Source organism: Heloderma suspectum, chromosome 1 (assembly GCF_057233095.1).
Source record: "Heloderma suspectum isolate Gila_16-S chromosome 1, 16-S_ref, whole genome shotgun sequence".
Classification (NCBI taxonomy): domain Eukaryota; kingdom Metazoa; phylum Chordata; class Lepidosauria; order Squamata; family Helodermatidae; genus Heloderma; species Heloderma suspectum.
Window position 1 is genome coordinate 81792340 of NC_139458.1, and position 19697 is coordinate 81812036.

The window sequence follows — 19697 nt, forward strand, 5'->3', positions numbered from 1 at the left end:
TCCTTCTAAGGATTAAACTACACGTTGTGTATACTTCAATTATTATTTTTAAGGACACTTTATTTTATTTTATATAAAATGTAGCTCCTGTAGCTGCACTATGAAGGAGTAGTTCAGTGCTGGGGGAGAGGAGCTTCTTTTAATCCTTCCTCCTCTTGTGCTGTTTTGTCATTAAAAATTGCCTCCCAACAAGCCACTGTTACCCTCACTGGTGGGGAAAAGTAATTAGTACCTTTCTAAATTGCAGCCTCAATGACTGCATTATATGAAAAAAGAAAACTGACCACAAAAAGCATGCATTGCACAAAACATCTAGTCCCACACTAAATAAATATGCTCTTTGGAAATTCCTCCCTCCCCACCCATCTTATTTCAATGCCCCATTTTAGAGATGGATGGACCAGGTGGGGAAGGCATGCGTGAGTAAGGCACTGCCTTCTTTTTCTCTTCCATCTCTTCTTTTCCTTCTTTTTATCTTTCTTCTCTTCTCTTTCTTTCTGTTCCCTCTCCTTTTCCTTTTCCATCTTCTTCCTTCTCTTTCTTTCCCTCCTCTCTCTCTTTTCCTCCTCCTTCTTCCGTGTTATTGAAATGGACTGGGGTGAGGGTGGGGAGAGCTGATGGAGCAGAAAGCAAGGTTAGGGAAGGGAAGGGTTTGCCCAAGGGCAGGATTGGTGCCTGCCATGCTGGAATTTGACTTGCAAAATATATTTGTAACTGCAAAGAGAACTGGGCCAGCCCTGACTCCCAGACGTCTTTGCTATCTTTTGGCTCCAGCTCTGCCCATCACTGGTTCTGTGTGTGGACCCTGGGTTCTCCATCGCAGATCTACAGCTAAGTTCTATGATATAACCATATTTGTTCCAGTTTCTTGGATAGGGACTCATACCGGAAGGATTGACGTGAGGCGTTCTTAAGGCTACAATACCCATCCAATGAAATGAAGAAACAGATCAACAAAGCCAGATTAGTATCCAGGAGTTGTCTGTGACTGGACAGGTTCAGAAAAGACAGTGACAGAGCACCACTGCTGTCACCTACTGCTCCCAGCTAAAACCACTCCAACACATTCAATCAATTAACTGCAGCCCATCCTGGATAATGATATTTCTCTCACACAGGTCTTGGCTTGTCCTTGCTTACAGGCAGACTCCTAATCTAAAATGACCACTCACCAGCAACTACATCTGGTGTATCCAAAAGGGGTCTAAACCTAGGGACTGGCCATGTAACTGGGGATGGGCAAATCTGTCAGTTTCAGTTTGCCCACATGTAATTTTTAAAAAAAATATTGAGCTCTTTCTCTCCCAAATATAAACTTTGTGAATTGTGATAAATTCTTATCAAAAATGAACTGAAACTAAATTCGCACCCATCTGCACCAAATTCAATAGGTACAGGTATTTTCAGCATGGAGAGGACCATGTGGTACCTGCCTGCCACTTAGCTGTTAAAGATGAGGGGCCTGTCGGAAAAAGAAAAAGTGGCAACCCGAATTCATAACTAACATGGTTGAATATGCCCAGGGATTCAAACCCAGACTCTTAAGAGCAAAGCCCTGGGCCTGGATGGACAAATCTGTCCATTTCGATTTCTGCAACATTCCAATTTTTTAGATCTCAAAGGGTTTTTTCTCCTGAATATGGAGAACTTTGTGAATTTTGGTAAATTCATATCAAAACTGAACTGAACTTCTTACCCATCCCTGTAAGCAACACATCCAGATGCCAACTCTGTCCACGCATGTACTCGGGCAATACTGGTATAGGACTTAACAACATGAGCCATAACATCGGGAGCTCATTCATTTGCTCATCCTTCTGTGGGTTGGTTCAGATATAAAGTCAAATGATGGTCAAACATCTACATAAATGAGCCCATGCTATTTTGTGTACTTTCCCATGTGCTCTTGCTCTCTCCCTCACTTCTGATCTGGTGACAAAGCGGGGTTTGCCATTTCATCTGAATGGGGAAAACTATGGTTTGTGCCCACAAATTGCAAACCCAGTTGAAACTGGGATGCATTCCTGGTTTGTGGGCAAATTAGAATAATGGCTCGCAAAAACAATTTTAGATATAACAGCAAACTATAGTTTTCCACTAAATTGGAAGTGAGGGAAGGAATCAGAGGGGAAGACATGTACAGTGCTCATTCATGTAGCAACAGCCAATGTCTTGGCATTACATCAGAACAGAACCAATGTGATAATATATCATCTGCCACCAATGCCCTTTTGCTGTCTACACAGGGCATACAGATCCATCTCTACATAAGAGAATGAGTGGACACAAACCTGACATTAAAAGTGTAAAACCAATGGGAGAACATTTCAATCTCCCATGATACTCTGCTGCTGATCCTAGAGAATCACCATATCTCAACAAAAAGTAAATTGAACTGCTTAACTAGAATTTATAAACAAATGTGATTCTACCCCATTCAAACTTAATTGTGACTCTTGTTTTCCCACCCTGTTCTTATCTCGTATACATTTGCACAGAAATTCCACAGATTGCTACCCAGATTTCATGTCCTCTTGAACCCACTGTTTACAAAATATATATATTTCCTCTGTAACTAGGTAAATCTGCCAACTGAAGATAACATTTCATGTATCTGATTAAGTGAGCTCTAGTTCATAAAAGCTTATGTTACAATAAATCTGTCAGTCTTTAAGGTGGCACAAGATTCTTTGTTGTTCTCAATGTGAAATGTTGTTTTCAGTGTGAACTGCGTACTTTGTGTGTGAGAGAGAATCCTTGTGGATTATAGCAACTTTACTGCCTCTGCCTGTGGCAAATTAGCTTTTAAGGGAGTTCAGAGTTGTCTATTGCTATGCCAGTCAGTCAGGCTCTGATTAATCCTGCTGTCTAGAACCAGCCTTTTCAATGGTCTACTAAGCACTTTAAATATCGAGGAATTTTAATTCCAAAAAAATCAAGGATATAATAATATCCTTCAATCTCACCTCTGTTTTGAAGGATATTAAGACTCCAACAGGTAGAAAGCCATTTTATCTCCGTGGAGGCAAATTACTATATTAGAATGCCTCATCTACATTATCTGGAGTCTCCCAATATATATTGTACAAATCCTACCAGATAGATTCTTTATTTCATACGTTTATTTGGGATGCTGGCCAGAAGCCTCACATAGGATATCGTAAACTGCAGCTTCCTATTGGTGAAGGAGGCTTTGGCCTCTTCAACCTTGAAATTTATTGTGATTTATTTATTTATGACATTTCTAACCTACACTTCTGGGCAGCATACATAGTTATCCCCCTTCTTTATTGTCACAACAACTCAGCAGGCTGAGAGATTAGCCCAAGGTCTCCCAGTGAGCGTCATAATTTAGCAGAATTTGAACCCTGGTCTCCCTAGCCCTAGTCTACCACCCTAAACCAGAATTAGGCAACCAGATGCCCTCCATGGTTTGGACAACTCCTATAATCCCTGTCCATGGGCCATGCTGGCTGGGGCTGATGGGAGCTGTAGTTTAAAACATATGTGGGGCACCAGGCTGCCTATCCCTGCAGCATTACACTACATTGCAGGTGCAATTTTGGAAAAACAAACCACTACATAATGAGTAGCTGAAATGGATTAAGTTTGCAAGGCAGTGCCTGGCTCCTCCTAAGGAACGCTGAGCTCCAGTAGATAGGAGGGGTTGGCAAAAACCAGGGTTAGAGTGCTTTCAGATAAGGCTTTATTGTGCAATTGTCCTACCTCCACGGAATGTTATAGGGGTGCAGACAATGTTCTCTTCAATTTGTAACCTTCCTGTGTTCTCCCACCACTTATTTCATCTTTTTTTCTTACCAGAAGAAGAAACAGTTAAGGTGAAAGAGAGAATAGCTGCACAGCACAATCCTTTTGATAAGAAGTGCAAAGCGCCCTCTTTCTGGAAGCACTCTTACATAGAACCATAGAGTTGAAAGATCCCTGACAGATGGCCATCCAGCTCCTGCTTCAAGTCCTCCAGTGAGGGAAAGCCCACTGCCTCCGAAGGCAGTCTGTTCCACTGTCAAACAGCTCTTACCCTTAGGAAGTTTCTCCTAAAGAAATCTACTTCCCTGATGCAATTGTCTTCTCTCCAAGACAATGCTGCAATTGCCAGAAAATTGAGGTGGGCAATTGGAACTCTGACCTCAGATTTTCAAACAAATTGAAGCAGATCCTGTCATCTAAAAGTCATGATAACAACATAATCCCTGATTTAGCCCAGGTGTTCCTATATGTTTCCCCACCATGTGAGGTCACTGTGGGGACCAGCTTTTCATGGCTGCTGGTTAGTGGGTTTCGGCAAAATGTAGGTCCCTATCTTGCCTGAGCAAAAGGGATTTAACTAGTGCAACCCTCCCACTGTATACAACCCACTGACCCAATTTGCATGGGGGATTTGCATAATTACCCTTGGTAGTGTACCTTTCATGTAGTGTGAACCTGGCCATGGTGGCTTGTTGCTGTGGGTAACAAGCCACCCAGCCAGAACCCTACAACAGCCCATGGGTTCTTGGTTCGAACCCCCTGGCCAGGTTCGAACTACATGAAATGTAGTTCAATGCACTGATGCTCTGACTTGGATTCCTGCATCGAGCAGGGGGTTGGACTCGATGGCCTTGTAGGCCCCTTCCAACCCTACTATTCTATGAAAAGGTGCACTTCTAAGGGTAATTATGCAAATCCCCCTGGCATTGGAGGGGGGTGGGTTCGGAATACGCAACCATGGCTTATTTCCCTCTCCATGCGCATGCAAACTTGGTCACTCTAACATTTAAAGGAGTTTTATGTTGGCTTAGAATTTGTATACGACTTTCCCACTTTGACGACATAAGACGCACATAATGGCGTAGCAAAAAAACGAAGCTAGGAGTGCGCATCTTCAAAAAAATAGTTGCCTACAAGCTGAAGGGAGTGAAGCGTATGCATCTGAACTACGTCGAGTTTAAATTTTACCACGAAAACTCAGTTGCGACCAGAATGTAGATGAACGCTTTTGCCCCATTCCACTTTGGGCTCCTTCATTCAAGACACGACAGAAAGCTCAAGCAAATGAGCAAGATAACGGGGTCCAGCGAGCCGTTTGCTGAGTGCCCTGCGTGTGTTTGGGGGCGGGGCGGGGCATTTGCCATGGAGTTTACCAAGAAGGCGGCGGAGAAAACATCCCTCGTGCAAAAATGCTCTGGATCTAGGAGCAGCGCGGATTTGGCGCGGCCTTAAGGGGTGGATGAGGAAGCGCAACCCTGCGGAGGGCAGGAAGGTGAGGCGACGTGTTGCTCGGGGGCCTGCCCACCACTTTTCCCTCTTGGGAAGTTTGGGAAGCGCGCCAGGCTCCACTGCCGGCAGCCGCAGCAGCTCTGGGCGAGAAGCGAGGGCGGAGGTTGTCCCGGCGGGACTCCTCCTCCGAGGGCAGGGCCGGGGGCGGGCAGGCGGAGCGGGGAGCCGGAGCGAGCCCCAATCTCGCCGTTGCTTGCTGCTGCTGCTGCGCGGGGGAGACGTTGGCGGTGCAGAGGAGAGCAAAGCAGTTGCTGCCGTTCGAGCAGAGCCCAGAGACGCACCACGAGCCACCCGGGCAAGTCCTGGCGCCTAGCGGCGGCCAGAGACCAAGGTCGCCCGGCACCGCAGAGGGAGGGAGGGAGGGACGCAGAGCAGGCGCCGCCGCCGCCGCATAGCGAGAGAGCCGAACTTTCTTCTCGCGGCTGCTCAGGACAGGAGGGGAAAAGAGCCTGCCTAGTGCAGGAGCTGGAGCTGCGGCAGGGGTCGCCACCATGAGGCGGCTCGGGGGCGTCCGCCTGCCGCCGCCGCCGCCGCTGCTGCTGCTGCTGCAGTTGGGAGCCCTCTTGGACGTGCGAGGTAAGCCCTTCCGACGGACGCCCCTTTCCCGCGCTCTCAGCCGCCGGGCGCCGATTAGGCAGCGGGCGAGCGAGATGGGGCCGCGCAGGGCAGATGGGACCTCCCCTGCACTCTCCCTGCAGAGTGTGTGAAAGGTGCCCGGGGCTCGTGTCGTGCCCTTTATCCTGGAAGCCCTGCTGTGGAACCGGCAGACGCTGCTCCGGGCTGCCCGAAGGGCGCTCAGCACATGCTCAGAGACGCTCCGCAGTCGTCACGTACTGCTGGCGAGAGCCGCCGTCTCGATCGTTCTCAGGCTCGGACGAAGCTGTCGTTCGTGCCCGGACCCCTCGGAATTGGGCCGTGACTCCCTTCCACTCCGTGCGCGTGCCTACGGCTGCGCCTGCCTTTTAATCTCCAGCCGAGGCTGAGCTGCTCCCACGCTAGAGCTACAATCCTATGCACACTTACGTAGCAACTAGCCCCGTTGATTAAAGCAGGGCTTAGTTATGAACCAACAGGTTTAGGATAGCGCTGCTGGGGACCACTCACCTGCTGGCCGCCGGGGCCTTTGTCCCCGTGTCCGGAGGAAGGGCAGTGGGCCAGAAACATCCTAATAGCCTTCTGTCTTACCCATTTCCCACTCACTCCTTTAGTTGCTAAAGCTAGAGAGGAGAACACTCAAGTTTAGGAGACTTGTGTGTGGGAGAAGCTGCATTTACTAACTGGGAAAAACACTTTGCACATGCTCAGGTACTAATTATTACTGCAACTTCTCACATTCCAGGACTGATTACTATCTCACACACTCCCCCCCCCCCGCATTTGAGTACTCGGATCCCCTAGTGTGGAAAGAAGTGCTGGGGCAAAGCCCTAATGAACTCTGGCTCAAATTAAGCCCACTCCTCGGTGCAGGAGGGTGGCAGCGGCTTTGCTAATTTGCAAGAGGTGCTTGTGTTTCTGGCGCCAGCATGCAGGGCATCCCGCCGAGCTAACTACCTGCTTTCTTCCGTACTTGGCATTGTCTTTGTCCCATCCGTCACAGACACACACACACATATGCCTGTTCTTGGGAGAGTCTTGTTTCTCAATCTATTTTAGTTTATAATAAATGCTGGATCTCCTCCGGCCATTGAACAACTTCCCTCTTACAGCCTTCAAAGCTTTTCTTCCTGCAGTCATGCTGGACCCCAACAAAGCCACAGCAAAGGGGTCTCAGCTTCCTTCATCATCATGTATTCTTGCCTTGGAACATGTTTTTTTTCCCTAAAAGGCAGCCTTCTCTTTTGATGCATTTGCACCCACCTCCTCTCTGAAGTTGATCTAATAAATTTCATCTTTTTATATTTCTATCCTCTCCTCCTGTTTCTGTTTCTCTCTTTCCCTCCCTTTGTGCCTTTCTTTGCTGCTGGTGAGTGAGAGACTGTGGCATTGTTGAATTAAGTGCTGGAAGGTTGTATGTGTGCAGGTTATTTCTAGCCTCTGTTGCGTGTTGGGACAGCAGCCCTTCCTCAACAGGAATGTAGCAGCTCTTCCTATTAGACAAGCCCTTTAAAGGTACAGCCCTGTTTTGGTGGAATTTTTGGCTCCCATTTCTCTCCCCTTTTTCAGATTTTGGTGGTCTTGAAAGTGCTTTTCTTAATATCACTAAAAGAGGGCACATATAATGCATAACTGTAAAACAGGGCACAATATAATACACAGCAGACAAGTAACTAAACAAGAAAAGAAAAAACTATCAACTTTTCTCTGCCTGTTCTGATTGTTTTGCAGTGCTGTATTCATAAACTCCACTGTTTATGAATAAGTTGACATTTTCTACAGAGGGAAGTCAGAAGAATGGCAGAAATGCATCTTGCTGTAATGTTTGTCCTCTTCTTTTGGCTGCTGCCATGTAATTTCATCCACCTGTCTCTCCAGATGCTGATTTGAAGTTGCAGGAAGTTTCTTCTTTAGAAGTTTAGCCTCCCATCATTCTCACAACCATTGGCCCTGGGGCACAGTGCGGTTGTGTTTAGCTTAAACAGTTCCTTTCTAATCAGGACCCTGTCTGCACACCCACACACACACACACATATACGATGGCAGGATTAATTGTCTGGAAATGCTGGGTAGAGCAGGCTGAACCTTTAATTTCTTTTATTGTTAAATGGAGAAGTTTAAATTTCTCTTAAAGAATTCTGCGAGAGTGCAGGAAGAATTTAAAAGCTAGACCACTGCCTAGCTAGAGGACTGGGAGGAATTTTATTTTGGCTCTTACCCAGGTGCTTCTAGTTAATGTGTCCTGGCAGTTAATGACTGTGTGGGGGATGGTTTGCTGCAAAGTGCAGGTCATTTGTCATGCTTGCTTGTAAGTGACAGTGTATTGATGTCTAAGGGAGGTACTTTATGCCAGGTTGACTCAAGAAAAGCAACATGTATGACAGAAGCTCTGTTCCAGCATTATTTTCCTGAATCACCCTCTGCGATGAGAAGGCCCATGGATTTATGCTTAAATTTAAGATATGTTCAATATGTTAGCACTGGCTGATGCCTCTTTGTTTTCAGATAAGAAACCCTTCTCTGTATAATGCTGTGATCCTGAGCACACTTTTTTTTTGGAGTAAGACCCTCTGAACTCAGTGAAACTTAACTGCCAAACATAGAACAAGGCTTCGCCTTTATTTGTCAGGCATCCTGGGTGAAAGGGCTGAATTTCAAACATCCACTTTCTCTGTTTCCACTCACAGCTTTTACACAGTGTCACTCTTGTGCTGCTGCTTCATGCTAGTACCTGTGGGGAAGATTTAGATTTCAAGCTTCAGATTTTAAACTAGTGTGGCCATGCATAAGCCATCAGTTGGCCTTGGTGTTGTGTTGTCCCCCAGCACTGTACTTTTCCTCATAGAAATGGCAGCCATTCATTTATGTGGAAGAAAGTAAAGGGATGCATTCGGAAACAAAGCAGTCATCAGAGTGGGTGCTAACTCTGCTTCCTGCCTATGGCAATCACACAATAGTAGGGTTGGAAAAGGCCTGTAAGACCATCGAGTCCAACCCACTGCTCAGTGCAGGAATCAAAGTCAAAGCATCCCTGACAGATGGCTGTCCAGCTTCATCCTGAATGCCTCCAGTGTGGGAGAGCCCACCACCTCCCTAGGTCATTGGTTCCATTGTTGTTTGCTCTAGCAGTCAGGACATTTTTCCTGATGTTCAGCCGGAATCTGGCTTCCAGTGACTTTAGCCCATCGTTCCGTGTCCTGCTCCCTGGGATGACCGAGAAGTAGGGATGTCAGAGAATTCCGCCACAGATCTCGGTGAGGCCGAATGCCAGTGCATTCGGCCTCCCGAAATCTGTGGCGGAACGAAGCCCCCCGCCCCCCCACGAAAGGCGCGTGAAACGGAGCACTTACCTGCTGCCGTCCGCGCTGACTTGCGAATGGCGGCCGCATCTGCGGCCGCCATTCGCTTCCTCATTATAACCATGATAGGCTACATAAATAATATGTACATTAAATAATATAATACATTAATTATGTAGCCTGTTACAGCTAACGCAGGGACGCCATTTGCGTCCCTGCAGAGGCCGTGATAGGCTACGTAAGTATTTACGTAGCCTATCATGGCAAAAAACCCACAAAAACAGTGAACGCAAATGGCGGCGGCTATGGCAGCCGCCATTTGCGTTCCCTTTTTTTTGCCGTTTTAGCCTACGTAAATATTTACGCAGGCTGTTACGGCAAAAAAAAACAAAAAAAGGGAACGCAAATGGCAGCCGCCATAGCCGCCGCCATTTGTGTTTGCTGTTTGTTTTTGCCGTGATAAGCTACGTAAATACTTACGTAGCCTATCATGGCAAAATACAGGGACGCAAATGGCGGTGGCTACGGCAGCTGCCATTTGTGTCCCTGCAGGCTGCCCAGCAGCCGGATGTCCAGCTGCGGGTGGCCCCGGCTGGCGGCTCTGCGGAATCTCCGTGGAGCAGAGCCGGCCAGAGAATTTCAGGGGGAGGGACAGAGTGCCTCCCCCCCACCGCGAACGTCACCCTTCAAAAAGGTAAGTGACTTTCATACATCCCTACCCAGAAGAGATCCTGGCCTTCCTCTGTGTGACAACCTTTCAAGGACTTGAAGAGTGGTATCATATCTTCCCTCAGTCCTCCCTTCTCAAGGCTAAACATGCCCAGCTCTTTCAGTCTCTCCTCACAAAGCTTTGTTTCCAGTCCCCTGATCATCTTCATTGACCCCTCTGAACCTTCTCCAGTTTTTCTCTGAAATAAATTTGTTTATTAGAAATATGGAAGTTGATTGTATTCCAGCCATGAAAACTCAAGCCTCCTTCTATCTGCACAGTCCTGCCCTAGGCTCTGTTTATTGGTCATACTAGAGTGTGACAGAATATTAGGAACTGGTGTGTGTGTGTGTCTGTATTTTATATCACTCCCTGTAGTACTGAATTCAGGTGGTGAGTGCCAACAGGATTGATGCCAAAATCAGGCCACTGAAAGAGGGAAGTATCGGCATGCTTGGGTGAACCCCAAGGTTTGCAGAAGTTAAAAAATTCCTACAAAGAAAACTTGTGTGTCCCCTTCACAAAAACCAAAACCCCAACCCAATAAGAAAAGAACACACTCAGCCACAGAACACTGAATGTTAGATGGGAAAGAAAAATGGAAAAGAAGGGGTGGAGGGGTGAGTGGAATTGAGTATCCTGGAGGAGGGTTGGCTGGTTGACTCGAATGCTGAACAGGAACACTCTTACAAGATGAAGATACACTGCAACATTTTGTTGCAGTTCCCATTTGTATGTGTGTGCATGTGTATGTATAACTTCCTTATACTGAGTCCATCTAACCCAGTACTGTCTACTCTTTTGGCAGCGCTCTCCAACATCTTAGGCAGAGATCCTTCCAAGCCCTCCTAACTAATATCCTTTTAATCAGATTGAATTTGGGACCTTCTGCAGGCAACACATATGCTCTACCTCTAAAGTTATGTTCCTTTTCCTATTGAGGGAAATTAAATCTGCACGAGCTTGGCAGTAGTCTTCATTATTACGTCCTTTGTCCCAAGGTCATGCCCTGGCACTGAAGAAGGTTCCATAGCGAACCATTCAGAAATTAAGGCTTACCTGTGCTACAAACTGGCAAACTTTTGGGGCGCTCTCAGATGTTTTGCAGGTGATGAAAGAAAAAGGAGTCCTATGTGTCTGTCAATTTAAGTATTATCCTCAGCATGTACTGAGTCAGGTAACAAAAAAGAACCCAATAGAGAAAAGTTGGGTGTTGGTTCTGAAGTGCAGAATGCCAGATAATAAATGTGCTAATGTACATGACTGACTTTATAAGGATATGAACTAAAATCTTCAGAAAATCAAACTGAACTAAAACTTCCTGTTGCTTGGACCCTTTTTATTTTCCCCTTCAAGGCAGAAAGTCTTTAGAACACAGAGCTAGTGGTGCCTAGATTTTACTCTTTGTCTTTGCTACTGGCTATATGACCTAGGAAAGGTCTTGTATTTCTATGGGCCTCTGATTTCCCCTTTGTTGCTCACAGAATTATGACTGCTTATGCGACTTTTGAAGTTGAGGTTGTTTGATCTATTATAGGCAAACAAATTTGATGGCCTGGCTTAGCCTGGGATGAGTGCTTTAAAATGTATTTAGATTTATTGATGTATTATCTTCTATTGGTATAAGTAATGGAAAATTCTCTTTGTCTGGAAACTGGAGAACATAGTTTATTAGTATTATATAAAGGAGCACCTCACAGAAACAAAATGTCTAATCTTTAAAGCACTTTGTATACTCTGAAAAGATACTATCAGGTCAATTTGAGTTCACAGTTATAGCTTGAAAAAAAGAAAGTATTACTAATCTCAAGTAAACCTAAAATTATTTATGTACCATCTAATTTAAGTTTTTAAAGGTTAAGGTGCTTCTGTGTACTGGGAAAGTGTGATGTCTAGGGGAATCAAAAAGTCGGAGTGAATAAACACAGTGTGAAATCCCTTAATGTGTTGCTAGTTTGAACAATTTTGCACTGATGGTTAATAATACATACACATATTTTCAGTCATTAAGAGAGTAGTCCTATGTCCCCTAAACAGCATCTGGGGGAGATAGGAGTTTTCAGTTTCGCAGCTCCAACAGCACTATGACTTTGTAGCTGGGAAACGGTGCTTCCCGCCCCCTCCCCCTTGTAGCCAGGACGGATAGAATTGCGGTGGCTGCCCCTCCATGCCTGTCCACGCTCATAACACGAAGCCCGAAAAGGGTGAAAAGAGGGCATTCCCAGGGAGGGGAGGAGACCATGGAAGCTGTTTTAGGCAGCTTCCTATGCAGTCCCCAGCCCCATTCCCGAAGCTGTGCTTAGACACCTGAAATTAGGCGTCTAAAGAATACTGCAGGGCAGCCAGAGCACGGAAGGGATCCTCTCCTCTGTGCTTCAGCCGCCCTGCACTGGATAGGGGGTTGCCTCTGACTTCAGAGAAAGCTGGAGGCAACCGTCTATCTCAGTAGGACTGCACCCTAAGCAAGTTTCATACTGCTATAACAATGATATTTATCCTCCCCGTATGTTTTCAGTACTTTCTGCTCCCTAAGTCAGATGCAAATGTTGCTCTTTGTGGTTGTAAAAAGAGGCAGAGCTGTTACCTAGTGACACTTAGCCATATATCTTAGAATGCAGATTATTTCAGGTATATATTTTTTAAAATTGTATTTTTACTGTATGTTGATATATAGATATAGATATCATGACAGGGAGAAAATAAAAAGCAATAGGGAAACAGATATGAAGAGACAGACTATAGTTTATCAGAAAATCTAATATATAAATTTGAGAGCTTACAAATATAGTATTCATGGCAAGGCACACTTGTAATAAGCTTGGAAGGTTTTAATTATGGAACAGTCCCACCAACTGAAACTTGCTAGGGGATTAAGGAAAACCTGGGGAGTTTCTCACACTTTGGTTTTCTTGTGTTCTTTCTGTAGATGGTAACCATGAGAGAGGAATATAAAAACCAGAAAGCTGCATTTATATGCTTTTATTGAAAATGTTTTAAGACACAATTAGATAAACCGACTATTAGAAAAGTTAGTTTGGGGTATTTATTTAAAATTATTGTAGACTTGCTCTATCTTTTTTTCTTGTTCTTCCTCATGGAGTATGGAATGAGTCCTAACTGGGTTTCTCTGTATGAGTATTGAAGTATGAAAAAGATTCCTTTAATTGATGCAGGTCTGAGATGATGATCTACTTCTTGCTGTACTCCTATAGCTGTATGTTTTCTTTAAAAAACACACAAACTTGAAGTAAACAAACAAACAAGAATACAGGTTACATGGTGGCACAAATGCTTTGGAAATATGCATGATCTGAAAACCAAAATGTGTTAAAATAGAGTCTACTAATGTAATACCTTCTCATACATCCCATGCTACCATTGATATTTCCATAATCATAGATTTTTAAAAAGCTCTTTATTTATTCCTCTTCCCTCCTGTGCAAAAGGTTTACAGAAACAGGAAAACATGGCTGACAGTGACTGTGCGAAGATAACTTTTCAGAGGCCTGGAGGTGGTATTATAGACTGCTGTTCATACACACCATTGTTGTTTTTTTCCTATCCTGTCAGGCCTTCTCTACATTTTTTTGTAGTTCGTTGTTTTGTCTGTCTGGTCAGGCCTTCTCTGCATTGTTTTAATAATGTTTCAAGCCCAAACTAATGCTGGAAAAGCTAAAACAAACCACAGAAGAGTGACCGGTGCTGCTGCAATATATGTGTTTTATTGGGACTGTCACAGTGCCTGCTGGATAGTTAATGCTTATAATAAGTAAGACATCCCATACCCTGTGCCCAGGCATTGTGTAACAGTCTTAAAAAGTTTCTTTTTTTAATTAATATTTTTTAATATGTGAAAAGGTGGTGGCATATCCACATACAGTTGTCGACCCTTCAGGAGTTTCCTTTGGGTGTGTGTGTGAGCGACAGAGAAATTGACAAGACCAGAAGCTGCTTGCAATCTTGACAATTTCATCATCATTGATTTGTATGTGACAAAGGGAAGTTGCTGCAGTTAAGACTCAGCCCCCCACATTTTTGCTACCTCTGTTGTGGAACAGGTCTATTGACATGCTGGAGGTAAGGGAGAAGTTGCTGTTGTTGCTCTTGCTCCAGAGGAATAATGTCCTGAACACAGCCTGATTTTACAGAGGAAATCATGAACCTGTTAATGAAAGTGCCTGTCAAATTCAGAAGCTGAACATCTTTACTTAACCCTTTTCTGTTGTCGTTTCTCTGCGTGTTACTTTAATATTAGTAAAGGAAATATCTTCAGGAATATGATTAATGTTTCCCTTCTGAAAGAGATGAGAGTGCCTCTTTAAAGTATGCTGGGTTTGCCTGATAGAGCCTTTGAGCTGGGCTTCTTTTGGCATGCAGCGTGCTCACACTGCATTAATTGGCATACTGTATTTAGTGGCTGTCTGCATTTCACACAGATCCCGACAAAGAACACTAATCGCAGCTGTTGTCCATGAAGTTAATGTGCCTAATGGTTCGGCTTTTACCATTGGGTTTGTGGTATCTTCGGTTTATTGACACGGCTGTTAGGTTAGGCGTTGGTCTTCTATGAGATTTTCTTCTCTATACTGCCTAAAGACTAAGTGTTAGGGATATTCATTTAATCCCTCTTCACCATCTCTGCAGAATGAAGTTTGCTAATATAGAAGGCAAAAATAAAATGTATCCCTCTCTGCACCATTGCTAAATTGTATTCCCAGGAGTTATTGGTTGTGTTCATTTTATATATAGTTGGTAAGGACAAAGTGGTGCTTTTGATTTACTTGCTTGTTTGGATTAGATGAGTCCATTGTTAAATTTTTTATGCTTTTACACAGCATTTCCCATGTAGTGATAAGGGAGTCTTATTTCATACATGGGGTATTCAGGCTGTAGAGAATTGATCATGCACATATTTTCCCCTCTAATGTGACTTGCTTTTCATGGTTCAAATACATGTGAAAGAATGTTCCACCACATATGAAAGGACAGTTCAACACAGTGTAAGCTCCGTTGAAATCCATGGGCTTAAACGTACCTGACTCTATGTTGGATTGTGACATCTAGGAATAGAACAAGTACAGAAAAAATGGAATGTAGTGGATTCTGTAGTTCAAAATGGAATTGCTTCATTTAACCTTCCAAGTCTTTAGATGACTGGAATTGTCAGTGTGTGAACAATTTTGTGCCAGCAAAGTTTTGTTGGTTGATTTGACATTCATTGCCCCCATTGCAAAGTAATTTGCAAACAAGGTCATGACCTTAGAACTATAATGAATTATACTGGACATTGCTATTTTATGAAAGGGTTGAAATACTTATGCAACTCCTTTCTGGACTAAAATGACGCATTCGTTTCAAAGTGTTTTAACTGGTATTGTGATCATATCACCCATATATTGAAAAGCTGTTTTGAACGGCTTAGGGCCTGATTATCTCCGGAAGTGTTATGAACTTGTCTGGTTATTAAGATCTGCAGGAGAGGCCCTCTGCTTGCAGAGGTCCATTTGCCAGGCATACTTGAAGGGGCTTTCTTCTGCATTGTTTCCAGATTGTGGAATGCACTCCCTTCAGAGCTAAGATAGGTCCCCTCTCTTGGCTTTTCAGAAAGGAGTTCAGACACATCTCTTTAATTTGGCCTTTTAAATTGTGAATGGTAATTTTAATGTTTCATGGGTGTTTTAGTATGGTTTTATTTGTTATGTTTTATGTACTGTTTTTATTTGAATTGTTGTACACCACCTTGGTGACATTTGTGGAAAGGTGGTATACAAATATTAATAAATAACATCTCTCTCATGCATCTTACCCACATATTAGTTATTATGCCCCATTGACAATGTTTCTGCTTTAAATATCACACTGTGTCCAGTCAGTGGCCTCATTTGCATGTAATGCTAACCTGTGGTTTATTTAAACCGTGGGCTGTTACCCTACCCAGGGTTTGTCTGGCAGACTATCGAACAAACCATTTGTCTTCTCAGTCCCTGGGTTATTTGTTTCCTTCCTCCTTTGCCCACTCCCTCCCTGTTTCCCAACTGCCTTTGTGACCCTGCAGTATGGGCATGTAAAGAGGCTGGGTATTTTTTACTTCTCTTGCCCGCTGCCTCTGTAGCCTAGAATACAATGCATGAATAAGCCATGGTTGTGGGTTTGCATGTAACAAAAACCCATAGCTTAAACAACCCACAGTTCACAACGTAGACGCAAAACATGGGTTCCCTTCTTGAGTTGTTCATGGCTAAGAACCCATTGTTATTCCATAGTTCTGAGTTCACGTGTAACAACAACCCATGATCGAAGAAAACATGATTAATTAAACCATGGTTTGGCATCACATGTGAACCAGGTCAGTGTGGGAGAAGACTCTTCCCCAACTTCCCTACCCTGGATGCTGGCCCATACTGCTCTACATTTAGACTTGGATATGATCCCATCATAGTGCAGTGCATGATGGTGGGTTAACTTTGTCCCTTTCTACTTTACCTTCATGCATGCCCAGCCACCATTTACCTTCCCCTTCCCCCTCTCTGTTGAAACTGGCATGGTTGAGGGAAAGCCTTGTCTGTCTCAAGGACCTCTCCATCAGGTTTCTTTTAAAGTTATTGCTATAAGCACCAGAGCTGATATGAATACATGTTCTTTTGAGAGAGAGAAAACAACAAATGGTGAAATTGACAAGTGTTTCCTAAATTTTGTTGGTTTTACCTGAGGCTGGGGAAAGGGGGCAGTGGAAAAAAAATGGCCATGCAACAGATGTCCAAGGGAACTGCACCCTTGGTAATCCTTCCAAGGATTAACAATCATAATTCTTCCATACAGGGAGGAGAGATAACATGTGAAAAAGCCTTTTCCAAATGTGTACAACTGTAGGGAAAGAATGGTGGGCTGATGGAGGACTAAACATATGCTTCACCTCTGTTCACTGATGACACAAAAAACATTGGAAGTTTGAAATGTGACTAAATTGACCATCCTTCATGGCAGTCAATCAGTTAAAACCAATGAGAAGTGCATTTAAAACTACATTTCTGTCTGTCTTTCACATGTAGTTTGCAAAGTATGAGAATGGCTCAAAAGCACTTTAACTGGCATATGTGAAATCTGCTTTGGTTTGTGGACATCCACCACTGGATAATTTCACTTATGAGTCTGTTCAATTTATTTAAATACCTGACCAGCTTGAGAATGTATTTGGACTGCAAATACACACACAAGAGGCTACCAGTTTTGTGTTCCTCCTTACAAAATATACAAAGGTTTAAAAACATACAGTAACTTTTCATACAGTTACTTCACATAAGATTATCCATGGCTAATTGAAGTGTCTATCATCTGGTGTTGAAAGAGTTGTTTTTCTTTCCTAGTTACCCCTCCTGATAGAAGACCATTCGGAAGTGGTCTTAGACACCAGCTGTGTCATTATAGTCATCCATGAAACTGTCCGAATTCTCACATAGGCCTCACGTGCACTGCTGGTAATCACACCAGTCATGGTTAGTTGCATATTTACCCAATCACTGGCAAAGCAACGGTGACAATAATGATCAGGGTGAAGGTGCACTGTTCGCACATAAAGCTAATGCTAACCATGGTTTATAAACCATGAACAGCCCAGGAGGAGAACCCATGGTTTGTTGTTGGGTTGTGAACTCTGGGTTGTTTAAACAATGGGTTGCCATTATGTGTGGGTTGTCCATAGATTGCTTCACCAGGCTACAGAAGCAAGAGTGGTAAAGAAAAACCAAAACCCAGCCATTCTACATGCCATTATTACAGCACTACAAAGGCATTTGGGATACAGAGAGAGAATGGGCAAAGGAGGAAGGAAACAACCAACCTAGAGATTGAGAAAACAAACTAGCTTGTTAGATCATCTGCCAGACATTCCTTGGGTAGGCAACAAACCATGGGTTAAATAAACCATGGGGTTGCGATATGTGTGAACCAGGCCATTGTTGTAATTAACTTTATTGGGTAATTCAACACTTACTGAATGGCTTATGGTGAGTGTTACTTTTTAAAAAAAATCCTAAAGTGATCAGCAGTGAGGCTATCTTCAAAACACATCTACCAACCACTGGCGCATTGGATTGTTACTTGTTATCAAGTAAAATGAGATTTTCAGTATTATTTTTGTAACTAGCTAACAGCTCCCCCCTCCCCCCGCGCCGGTTTATGGAGCATACTGTCTCAGTTTCATAGCTTCATTTTTTTATATTGCACATCTCGTTAGTGTTCAGGCATAATTGAGCTAGCTCTCTGTTAGAGGTTGGCAACCTAGCTTTCCCCCATCTCCTCCTTACTACTCCCATATGACCCCTGTTGCCTCTTTGTTTTCCCTGTTAAATTTGCGCTGGTAATGTGTCATCTGTGCTGTTTTTCCAAATAGCCTAAAGTTGGTTGTAACCAAGAGCAGCAGTTAAATAGAGCCCAATTCCCCTGCTTCCTGATGTTCAATTGTTTAACTCCATTTTCTGGATTTTTGCAGTTTTGATTTACAGAGAAGCAAACATCCGTGGTGCCTCTGGGCATCTCTTAAAGCTCCATTATTTTCTTCTGCTTAAAAATTCTTCCCTTCAGTTTAGACTATCCATCAAAATAATGTATTCCCTGTAAAGGCTTCTGGAAAATGTTTAATAAGACCTTTTCACACTTGGGGACAATTCCAGGTTGGAAGAGAGATTGGGGTAGAAGAAAATGCATGACAAGCTCCTGGAGGGCCTGACTGTGACTTGCACTGGGCATTGGCCTGCATCCTCTCTGCCTTTATCTCTGTGTAGAGGGATTGATATGAACAGAGCAGAACCAAAGCTGGCCACGAAAAACTCTGGGAGAAAAAAATCCTCTCTGACAAAAGGCAATTGTACAAAGGTACTATATAATTTATCACCAGGAGTTTATTTCTGGTTCCTTTTCCTGGAAAGACCAAAAAAGGGCCTTCCTTGACTTGTTGTTGCCTTCTTCAAGGGATAAGCTAGAGAGGAAAAAGGGGGGAGGGGGAGCCTTTATTACTGAAAAACCCATCTATCTTCCACTCTCCTTCTCATGCCTATGTTCTGCCCCACTCCACTTGAAAGGGCAATGCTTTTGGCAGGAAATCTACTTTTGTCATTGGTCTGCCAAATGATTCAGTTTCTTTTAAGTCTTTGCCTCTTTCCTAGTTCTACTCTTCAAAGTTAAATTGGTCTTGGACAAGTTGCTTGGGGAGGTCTGCTTGGTGTGTATTTGAGGTCATGGGAATCTGTTCCAATTGGTATAGATAAATCTGTACAGTAGATATTTGTTTTGGTTATATGGCATACATGCAAGATGAGGCAGCAGTTAAAAGCTAAGCTATTTATACAAGTTCATCTTGGAATAGGGCACAGGATGGACATTCTGTCAATATGAGGGGTGTTATGTAGTCAAGATTTCATATATATCATATATGATATATTTCATATTTTTGTTCAGTCACAAAAAAAGGAAGGATTGAAGTCAAAAGGGCATGCTTATTAGGGAGTAAGAAGAGGGAGAGCAGTCCAAGGGTAGAAGGTGCCATGGAAGAAGATGTGGACTTAAGAGTGGGAGAAAATTATTTAGGTGCCTCATCAGCAGAGACAAGGAGAATAAGCAGAGGTGAAGCCAGTCTGTCTACCACAGGCACAGAAACACTGGAACTTGAGGAGGATGACTGAAACTGCAAGGTCTGAGTGGCAGGTGCAAGATGGCTTTGCTGATTTCATATGGAAGTGCTAGATGGGGGAAGCAAGGATGCAAGTTAGGGGAAGTGTGTGTGTGTGTGTGTGTGTGTGCATGTGGGGAAAGGATTGTAGTGC

The 19697-nt window shown here is 43.8% G+C and overlaps 1 protein-coding gene across 1 annotated transcript in view; it reads left to right on the forward strand.

The window, feature by feature from the left end:
* The first annotated feature begins 5437 nt into the window (after positions 1-5437).
* The window catches only part of LRP4 (LDL receptor related protein 4), a 154534-nt gene continuing 140274 nt past the window's right edge, over positions 5438-19697 (forward strand). The window contains exon 1 of the mRNA XM_084849984.1: positions 5438-5853. Coding sequence (XP_084706110.1) covers positions 5769-5853 — 85 coding nt within the window. The 5' untranslated portion in view covers positions 5438-5768. The remainder of the gene's footprint in view (positions 5854-19697) is intronic.